This window comes from Pituophis catenifer, unplaced genomic scaffold (assembly GCF_029215685.1).
Source record: "Pituophis catenifer annectens isolate HBS135680 unplaced genomic scaffold, rPitCat1.0.hap2 SCAF_2, whole genome shotgun sequence".
Taxonomy (NCBI): domain Eukaryota; kingdom Metazoa; phylum Chordata; class Lepidosauria; order Squamata; family Colubridae; genus Pituophis; species Pituophis catenifer.
Window position 1 is genome coordinate 182,255,770 of NW_027256882.1, and position 11,156 is coordinate 182,266,925.

The following is an 11,156-nucleotide window of genomic DNA, read 5'->3' on the forward strand; positions in this document are numbered from 1 at the left end:
GTGGTCAGCCGTGGCCACGCCTCCCTTCATGACGCTTCCTCTTCTGAATGCAGAGGGCGGGGCCTACTTGCTAAGGAGCACGGGGGCAAAGCCGCTAACCGAGAGGCTGCAGTGAAGAGTCGGAAGAGGTGGGTGATTGCTGGGGAAATCGCGGTTGGGGCACCGTGGCCTGGGTGCTCTTTCCGGGGCAGCGCAGGGAAGAGAGCAGCATTCCCGCTGCTTTTTCTGTGGGTGGGAGAGTGCATTTGAGTCCTGCAGCCTTTCAGTGTTCAGGGCAAGATTCGTGTGCGGAGTTGTCCCTTTGGGTTCTTGTTCATTGCGAAAGCTCCTTTCTCCCTTTCCAGTTTTTCGACTTCAGTGACTTTCCCCTTCCCGAGTTTGCCTTGAACTTTGCCCCTTCCTTCCCGAGTGCCCTGGACCAGAAGAGCCCTTGTCGGCTTGTCTGTGCCAAAATGTGTCTGCGGGAGGGTGACGGAAACGGGAAGGAGGAGAAAGTGCTGGGAAAGCGGGTATGCTGGCTTCGTTCCTGCTGCTTTACGTTAAGTCTCCTTCCCAATTGACTTGTCCTGATTTATCTCCCCCGAGAAATAAGCTCCGGAGCCTGGAGGACCGAGTCGCAAGTCAGCGGGCATTAGCATGATGCCGCGAATGCGATCCCGGAATCCCCGGCTGGTGGTGTCAAACAGACCAATCTGCACCGCTCCCGAAGCGGCGGCCTTCTTTGGGGGTCGGAGATGTCAAGGCAGCGTGTACTGAGCAATGTTTTTTAGAAGTGAATCGCCTCAAAATCTGTGGCATTCATCAATGCTTGTTTGAAGAGCTCTGCTATGTGTCTTCAGTTCTTCCTTTGGATAGTAAACACAACAGCCAGTCATAGTTTAGATATGCAGCCAGTGTTCATGTTATCAGTCAAAGTATGGTTTTGTGTATTGGAAAATTAGTTTAATTCCACGGATGTGTAGAAACTCAGCCATCCTCGATCTTAGGGGCTGATGGAACATTTGGGATTTTGAGAAAGAATCGTGGATGCCACCAAGAAAGTGTTAATCAGACAACTTTTAACAGGAAGGCAAAATACTTAACATTTTCTGGATCCACAAAACATACTGAACCATAAATGAACAACATAGGCCAGTGATGGCTAACCTTTTTGGCGTCACATGACAAAAGCGGAGGGGGGTCGTGCGTGTGTGCCCACACCCATAATTCAATGCACCCCACTCCCCCGCGCACAACCCCCCTGCGCTCCCCCCACTTGGTACGTGATCGCCCAGTGGGCCTGGTAGGCCCGTTTTTTTGCCCTCCCCAGGCTCCAGAGCCTTTCTAGGAGCCTGGGGAAGGCGAAAACAGCCTTTCCCAGCCCCCTGGAGGCCCTCCGGAGGCCAGAAACAGCCTGTTTCCTGACTTCCAGTGGGCCCAGAAGGTCCAAAATCAGCTGTCTGGTGTGTGCAGGCGCACCGGAGATGAGCTAGGGCAACCCTCGTCTGCCCACAGATATGGCTCCATGTGCCACCTGTGGCACGCGTGCCATAGGTTCGCCATCACGGACATAGGCTGAGGCCAGGAAATATTGGGCTAAAATAAGTTAAATGGCTTGTAAACCTAGCCAGAATTTAGTGTGTTGTTGAAATCTAATTTCTGTAGCCATACAGACCTAAAACCTTAGGAAAATAAAACTAGCAGTTGAAGAAGAGCATTTTACCTTGAAGCACAGCCAGTCCCTCTCCCCCCCCCCCCCCCGCATCATTTTTTAAAATTCAAAATGGATGATCTCTGGTGAAAACAGGGTGGCAATTGTGCAACCATCCTTGCCCTACATGATCTCCCTGCAGCTTTTGATACCATCAACTTCTGGATTGGCTCAGGGGTAGGAGGACACAGTGTTGTGCTGTTCTACTTCCTTTCTCCGGGACTGATTCCAGTTGATGGTAGGGGAAGGGAGATCCCACCAACAGCCCCGAACCATGTGGGATGCCACAGGGGTTCTATGCTCTTTCTTCTCCTATTCAACATCTGCATGAGACCACTGGGTGAGCTCATCTGTTGCCACAGGATGAGGTATCATCAGTACAGTACACTGATGACACCTAATTATACATCTCTGCTGTGGAGAATTAAGCAATACTGTGGGTGTCTTATCCTGATACCTGGAGGCTGTGATGGTCTTGATGGGGAACAATAGGCTTCAGCCGAACCTTGGCAAGACTGAGTGACTTAAAGTTTTGGAGCCTTCCAATTTTAGGACTATGCCATCTTTGGTGTGGGATGGGGTAGCACTGCCTCAGACACAGTGTGCGATCTGAGGTCCCTCCTAACTCACAATTCTTATTCAAAGAGCAGGTGGCAGTTGTGGCTAGGAAGGCCTTTGCACATCTTTGTGTGCAAAGCACCAGTTGTACTTATTCCTGGATCAAGAGGGGGCTCTGCTCACTGTCGCTTACAACCTAGTCACCTCCCATTTGGACTTCTGTCATGTGCTCTACATACAACTGCCCTTGAAACTTATCTGGAAGTTTCATCTGTGCAGAAAGCAGCGGTGCAGGCAGTTATGTGTATGCCTGGAAAAGCACATATTGGTTGCCAGTCTGCTTCTGGTTGCCCCCAATTCAAAATGCTGATATTGACCTTTAAAGCCTTATATGGCATGGGGCCAGATTATCTGAGGGACTGGCCAACCCTAATTACATCTGCCCATCCCATCAGATCTGACAGAGAAGACATGCTGCAAGTCCCGTCCCAGGAGGCAGGCCTTCTCTCTTGTAAAAAGTTAAAGATTTCCCAGTCAGTTATGTCCAACTCTAAGACACAGTGCTCATCTCCATTTCTTGACTGAGGGAGCCAGCAATGTCTGAAGATAATTTTCATGATCATGTGGCCAGCATGGCTATATACTAAAGGCACTCAAAATGCTATAATCCTCCCACCAAAATGGTATCTATTAATCTACTTGCATTTGCATGCTTTCAAACTGCTAGGTGGGCAGGAGCTGGGGCAAGTAACAGGAGCTCACCACACTGTAGCACCCGCCTTATAGAATCTTCTCTCCACCCCCCACCTCCCACCCCAGAAGTGAGATTAGCACCATCCCTCTTAACATTCAACAAGTCCCTCAAAACTTGACTATGCTTTCAGGGCCCTAGGGGACCAGGGAGATCTTACAATGGCTCCTATCTCATTTCATATGTTTTTTTATAGTTTTTAATAATGATTTTCACTTATATTTATGAAAACACATATAATAGTTTTCCGATTAAGTGCTGTAATACCAACCCGAGTCACTCTCTTGTGAAATGGATGGCCATACAAATAGGATGGATGGATGGATGGATAGTTGGTTGGTAGGTAGGTAGATAATGGCCCTTTCCTGCCTCAAATTCAGTGTGTGAAATAAGTTAGCCAGGCCTTATCTACAATCAGAGGGGATCTCTGTGGGGGGGGATTAAATTTAATCTAGTCTCTTGACAATTAAGAGTGCTGCTGCTTTAGGCAGAGTGGCAGGCAGTGTTTAGCAAGTGACTTCTGCCTCGTGCCTGCTTGCTTGCCTTTCCAACTCTTATCGCTGCCTGCCTGCTGCTCTTTCGAACTATCTGGCAGTGGAGGTTTTTGGGAGATTAATGTTTAGACGTTCAATATAGTGAAAGTATGACTGGTTCCCATGATTTATATGTCTATTAGCAAAATGAGATACATCTTGATAACATTGTCAGAAGTAACATTGGTACATGTTTGAGGATTTAACATATTGAAACAATTTGCAGTAATTAATCAAAATAGATAGTAAAACAATTACTGTACTTTTTAAAAAAAAAGTCCTTTACATATACATATACAATTCAGGGCATATACAAAAGTAAACATACTTTTGGTATGTTTTCCATCACAGGATAGTTGGTATCATATCACACATTTTGGGCAATTATCAGGCTTAGCAATATGGCTAAGGCCAAGCCTTAGATCACCCACCCTTGGATATGTCTCCTTGTTCTTCCCTTTTCTCACTCCTTTTCTTCCCTACGTATCTTGCTTCAGAGATGCCGATGGAAGGTGAGCCAAGTGGCCTTATCAGAATCACCCAGCTTTTTCTCCTCTCTACAGCCTGGGGAATGCAGATATGGGTAACCTTCATTGCAGGTATGTCTGTTGGGCAGGAGGGGAGCTAATTTAGAATATTCTTCTGTATGACAGAGGCTGGGTTAGAGAAAGTATGTGTTGGAAGGAGAGAAACATCCATGTTTTCCAAATTTGCCAGTACCTACCTCTAACCTGGTTTTTCTGAACCCAATACCCTTGAAAGCTTAGACTTCCAGCCCCTGTCACTGCTGCCAACATCACTCTATTGTTTTCTTAGTTAGCTGTATGAAAGTCCAATGCCCAATTTTTATGTAGAAATCTGAACTTCTCTTCCACTACTTAAAGAAAAGGATGTGTTTTCCCATGTAACCCATCCCTTCTTTGTCTCTAGGTTTTGTTCTTTTCCGAACTGTGAGCCGGCACACCTTTGGTCTGGTACAGGGCAAATTGTTTCCCTTCTATTTCTACACCTTACTTGGCTGCACGTTCCTTAATCTTGCCATATTTGCTGCATACCATCCACGGGAACTTCTCAGCACCAGAGAAACTGTTCAGGTAAGTAGCAATTAATTATCTAAACCCTGCAGTTTTTCATTCAGGACAGGCATGCAGGCAGAAACTATATAGGCACATTCTGAAAATGACTTAAGCTTGTCATATTATCAGCATTCAAATTTCCTAACACATCTGAGGTTAAGAGGTCATCTTATTCTTTATAAAATATCTTCTTGGCTGCATTGATCTAGCAGTCTCACTGTTCAAATTAGATCTCTTAGAAGAGTTCCATTATCTCCTATTTAAATCCCTCTTTTTCTATATCATTTTAATGCTCTGATACTTTTTCATGTATATTCTTCCATGTTCTTCCTGAGACCTTTGCAGCACCAACTGCTTCAGATTAAAGATAGTCATAATGGCATATACCAGTAGATATATTTACATTACAGGACATATAGAAAAGCCATAATTACTTATCATTCAATTCTGTAGCTACACAAGTGATAGCTGTTGATGGGGGGAAAGGCCTTGATGTTTGATTCTCTGGGTAGCAATTTTAGTTTCAGAATGCTTTACATCTACAAATGTCCATGGCCAGATTCTTATCAGATGAACTGTTAGCAGCCGCCTTGGTTAAAGGATTTGGTAAGCAGAATGATAGTGACATAGTGACATTCATTAAGGATAAACAGAGATAATACAATATCTCAAACTGAATAGGTCCGTATTTGTATTTAGTGGGCTTCTGAATAAACTGGTTTAGGATTGCAATTCTGCTTTCTGCCTCTCTCCCTGTCCCCAGTCTATATAACATTTCTAAATCTTCTAGAATATTTCAACTCAGAGGGGGTGTATTTAGAACACTATCATATTTGCTCCCAGCCTTCACGGCTGTATTTCAGAAGAAAAGCAAAGGTTCGTATAAAATGTTTTATAATAAATTAATAATTCTTGTTAAATGGATAGTTATGTATAACCTTTGCAGCAGAATATTTTGTGGCACTTTAAATATGCCTTTAATTTGGTATAATAAATTTGATTGTCTTTAAGATGCCATAAAGCCCTTTTTTATAATTTATCAATTAAGAACTCTACTGAATTAACATATATTTTGTAATATTTTACCACAGAAAGACATAATATTTAGCATGCAATGCTTTTTCATTTCGTCACCATTCCCACCTCTGGGAAAATTGAGTGTGAGTGCTTCAGCCTTACTGTAATTTCTTGTTTAGTGTAATTTTGCTATGCAGAGTAGATTCCAGGATAATATATGCTGCATTACAAGCTCTTCCTAAGTCATTCTGGGCACATTTTTCAAATATAGAATGCAATTAATAAATAAATGATTTCATTTCTTATAAAACAGCCTTCTCTGTCATGCTAAGAGCAACAAGAGTGAGAACACTGAAGGGACTATGATGCTACTATTTGAGCTGTTTACTGAATTAATCACAATTAACTGGATTCACATAATACATACTAAGTCATAACTCTAAATTTACAGCTTCAGTGGCTGTGTTCATGCAACATGCTAATCTAAAACCAAACCAACCAGATTCTTGTCTAGCACATCTGAATCCTAGAGAGAAATTCTTAAGGGCAGATAAGGTAGGGGCTTTCAAAGTACAACTGTAGTGCTGCCTAAAAAGGTACAAGTTTTATTTTTATCTTTTCCTCCAAGTAGAACTTTTGACTTGGAAGAAAATACATGGGGCTGGGACGTGAAGCAGAATAATTGCCTGGGGCTTTAAAAGTATTTAGTGAGTGGTGGGATGTTAAATTAATTTTTTTCATGATCCAATCTGGGTTGGTCATTGGGACCAGAGGTTTACTCTTCTGAGCTTTCGGACTCATGCTGGAGCCCATCCTCAGGGAATTTCTCTCCTTTTTTTCACCATTCACAGTAAAAATAGGCTCAGTATATATCTACTTCCCTGTTGCTATATGAGTATATCAGGGAAGCAGCTGAATATTGTTAGCACTGAAAAAACCTGTTTTGAGTGGTCATGTGAATCACCATATTGGCAGCTAATCGTACTCAAGATCAACAAAACAAACCGAAATGATAGGATCATAGTGGTTGAAAAAGATACTATGCAATACTATCATTTTCTTCTGCTCCTTGCAGACTTTATCTAGAAAATAATTGTATTTAGCTCCCCAAAACTTTGTTTTGAGGCAATAAAATAAAAATCTTGGAGAAAGCATACAGATGTTATGTGTGGACTATGTGAACCACATATTTATCTGATAATGTCCTTAAAGAATTAGTTGAAACATCACTGAAAACCTACGGTTCCTCCCCTTAATTTTTCACCACAATCTCTTTGGATCATGGGAAATAATCTGTGTACTGAGCAAAATGTCAAGAACACAAGTGATTGACAACCGTACAACTCTGCTGGTCAGCAGATTTTGCAATATTTCTGAAGCACTGGTGTTTTGTTGGAGCTGATCCTAGGCACAGAAAAGTTAGCATTCATATTGCACTAGCTCCTTTAATATATATAGAATCAATAGTGTGCAATGTGGAAAGCTGATGAGTGGTGTGGTGGCCTAGAGGTAGAGCTCTCGCCTCACAATCAGGCTGTGAGTTCGATCGGTAGAGGCAGATATTTCTCTCTCTGGGCACTAACGACAAGAAGGGCATCCAGTAAACACTCTGCTTGCTCCATTTAGTTGCCCAGAATCCACCCTGCAAGGGATTATGGACCCCATAAATTAAAAGATGATGATGATGAATGTGGAAAGCTGACTCTAATTTTAGGCCAATCACATTCTGTCAGCAACCTGCCTCAGAGAATTGTGGAGGAAAATGGTGGGAAGTTAATTTGAAATAAATTTAAAATATATACATCATTTTCATTAATACTTTTTGGACTATGTAGCTAATTGACTCTTAAAAATGAGGAAAATCAGGTTCATCAACTGCCCTTTCATTTTTCCTAGAAATAAGAATGTAACGCCAGAACTTAAATAAAAAGACTCCCAAGAAAATTACACATAGTAAATTGGAATCCAGAAGTGGTCATGATACTTTTTGTCTTTCTTATAGATCACACTTTTTTTTATTTGCCTCATTTTGGTTGCCACTAATGCCTCCTGGTTCTCGCAAGTCACCACCAAGACCATGCTTAAGATGCAAGAGATTGAAAAGGAGCATGGGCTCGGACAGGAAGTGGGAAATTCAGGTCAGCGAGAGGCTTACCAACTTCTGAAGGAAAAAGACAGCAAATATCGGCACCTGCGCCAGAAGTTCTTTAAGTTTCATGGCTTGTCTTCTCTCTGCAATCTGGCTTGTGTTATCTGCACCGGGGTGAACTTGGCATTCATTGCCTTGCAATTGGAGAGCCTGTAGACTCTCCACTGCTCTAGCTGGTTCCAATGCTTTCTCCTAAAATGCTGATTTTGCTCCGAGGAAGAGCTTGGAAATGACCAGAAATCAATCCTTTGGAGTGTGAACCATTCCTCTAGAAACAACCAGATACAGAATGCCCTCTTGAAGTATAAATTAGATTGTCCAATAACTGTGAAGGGATATTTAAATTAGAGCAAATTATCTGCATAAATTGTCATTTCTGTTTTAAAATCTTGATGCAATATTAATTGGGTTGTGCCAAGTTAGATTTTTATAACAATGTTTTATGATTTGTCACTGTCAGTAGTCTGCCTATTGTTTAACAAGAGTCTAATACCATTTAATACCAACTGTATACCCAGGGAACAAAACCTTAATAGGATTCACTTTTAGCAGTAAGGTACAGGATTCTGCTATCTTGAAAGAAAATTATGCTATTCGGACTGTGGTAAAAATATTTAAAGGTGAAGATAGTCATTGGAGAGATTTAGAATTAAAGGACATCAAGAGATTTGGCTCAACATGGTTTTTAGATAAAGCAAAATCAAAATGTGTAATTAATAGCTATTGGTTAAAGGGACTGAGTAAAATTTGGAACAAATTTGTTAAAATTTTAATTCCAGATATAATTTTCTTAGGGAAGACAATTGAAAATTGGCCGATTAAAACTAATATAAGTCGTGATAGGCTAATGGAAGATGAAAATATACAAACTATAATAGATTGGTTAAAAACTTCAGAAAATGAAAGGAGGAAAAAAGAAATCATTGAAAAATTGGGTTTAGGCTGGTTTGAAAAAATACAGATAGAAAAATGGACTAAGAAGGTAAGGGACAATTGTTCGATAAGTAGAAGTAAAACTGAATTTGAATATTTAGTATTCCAAATTATGAAAGATGAAATTGGGCTAAAGGGACTCGTTAGTAAGATATATAAGATTATAAATTTTGATGGAAAACCACAAAGGGTGATGAAGATGAATTGGGAAAAAGAACTTAATATTAAAATATCAGATTTAGATTGGAACGTGAATTGGAAGAGTAGAATTATGAAGACTTTATCTGTAAGGATTAAAGAGCATAATTATAAGGTTGTTTGGAAATGGTATTTGACTCCATTAAGATTGTCATTGATGGATAAAAAAATTAGTAAACAATGTTGGAGATGTGATATGGAATTAGGGATTTATGAACATATGTGGTACAAATGTGATAAAGTTAAAAAGTTTTGGCAACAATTGGAGGAAATGATATTTGAAATGATGGGGAAAGCAATAATATTGAGACCAGAAACTATATTACTGTTGATAATTAAGGAAATAGAACCAACAAAATATGAGAAAGAATTGATTAGAATTATGATTATAATGGGTAGAATTATAATAGCCAGATATTGGAAATTAGATGTGAATTTTAGAATAGAAGAATGGTATTGTGAAATGTGGAAATTAGCTTTAAATGATAAAATGACATGTGATATTAAAATTAGAAATGGTGACTATAAAGAAGATATTTTCTGGAAAATTTGGAAACCATTTGTGGACTATGCGCTGGGAAAATTGGATGCTTCGGTACCTGTACCCCGAGAACGTGGATTTTGGCGATCATGAGGATATATCCGAAGAACCAAATCTTCCTTTCTTATGTATAGCACAGGGTGAAATATTGTATATGTTGTTTGTAATGTTAGTAATTTAAAATATAAAATGTTAAAAAAAAAATAAGTAAAAAAAAAAGAAAGAAAATTTAAATATAGAATACCTTCTTATATGCAAATTCTTATCTTTTGGAATTCTGCTTTTGGAATAAAGAATGTTTACTATTAAAAATGAACCTACTTTGGTAGATCAATAGCTGCCTGCTTCTGTTGCTTATTTAGACGCTTTGTCTCTCCCAGTTTCCAGTGGGGATTTTCAGATTGACAAGTAAATTAATGACAGAACTCCTATTTTTGGATTCATAAACTGTTTTAATCTATTGAGCTGTACTCATTTCAGTAACTACCCTATTTCTTCTCTTACCTGGGTGACTCAAGTTCATACTATACCATTGTTTATTCCTAAAACAGTTGGCTGGTTTCATATGCCATGGTTAGAATGCAGTATTGCAGGTTGATTCTGTCCACTGTCAGGAGTTTGATCCTAACCTGTTCAGTATTCGCTCAGCCTTCCATCCTTCAGAGGTCCATAAAATGAGGACCTAGATTGTTGAGGGCAATATGCTGACATTGTAAACTGCACAGTGTGTGCTGTAAAGCACTGTGGAGCAGTATATAGGTCTAAATTCTATTGTGGTAATATGCTAAAACATAAACCGTGATTCATTAACCACTGCTGTTGAGTTCACATATTAAACTAAGATAGTTTGTATGATAGGCGACAGTTCCCCCAGCACCTGGATGAATTGTCGTATCTGGATCCGTTCCAGTCGGGCTTCAGGCCTGAGTACAGCACGGAAACAGCATTGGTCGCGTTGGTTGATGATCTCTGGAGGGCTCGGGACAGGGGTTGTTCTTCTGTCCTGGTCCTATTAGACCTCTCAGCGGCTTTTGATACCATTGACCATGGTATCATGCTGCACCGGCTAGAGGAGTTAGGGGTGGGGGGCACCATCCTACGGTGGTTCTCCTCCTTTCTGACCGGTCGCAGTCCGTGTTGAAAGGGGGGCAGAGGTCGACCCCGAGGCCCCTTGTATGTGGGGTGCCACAAGGGTCGGTCCTCTCGCCCCTTCTGTTCAACATTTATGTGAAGCCGCTGGGTGAGATCATCCATGGTTTCGGGGTGAAGTACCATCAGTACGCTGATGATACTCAGCTGTACATCTCCACCCCGGACCACCCCAATGATGCCCTTGAAGTGATGTCCCGGTGCCTAGAGACCGTGCGGATCTGGATGGGGAGAAACAGACTCAGGCTCAACCCATCCAAGACCGAGTGGCTGTGGTTTCCGACATCCCAATATAGTCAGTTGGTGCCATCACTGACTATTGGGGGCGAGTCATTGGCCCCCACGGAGAGGGTTCGCAACTTGAGTGTCCTCCTGGACTCACAGCTGTCTTTAGAAGAGCACATGATGGCCGTGGCCAGGGGGACTTTTTATCAGGTCCGCCTGATTCGCCAGTTGCGTCCCTTTCTGGATCGGGACTCGTTAAATACAGTCACTCATGCTCTCATTACTTCCCGTCTGGACTACTGCAATGCTCTCTACATGGGGCTCCCCTTGAGGAGC

The 11,156-nt window shown here is 41.4% G+C and overlaps 1 protein-coding gene across 2 annotated transcripts; it reads left to right on the forward strand.

Annotated features, from left to right (window-relative positions):
• The first annotated feature begins 36 nt into the window (after nucleotides 1-36).
• Nucleotides 37-9,780, forward strand: TMEM205 (transmembrane protein 205). 2 transcript variants are annotated; one of them, XM_070938279.1, is made up of 4 exons: nucleotides 37-128; nucleotides 4,030-4,131; nucleotides 4,463-4,626; nucleotides 7,628-9,780. In XM_070938279.1, exons 2-4 carry the CDS (start codon nucleotides 4,032-4,034, stop codon nucleotides 7,928-7,930), a joined length of 567 nt encoding a protein of 188 aa, XP_070794380.1. In that variant the 5' UTR covers nucleotides 37-128; nucleotides 4,030-4,031; the 3' UTR covers nucleotides 7,931-9,780. The 2 variants fall into 2 exon arrangements, with proteins under 2 accessions (XP_070794380.1, XP_070794379.1); XM_070938278.1 differs by lacking the exon at nucleotides 37-128 and having other exon boundaries at nucleotides 3,972-4,131.
• The last annotated feature ends 1,376 nt before the right edge of the window (nucleotides 9,781-11,156 follow it).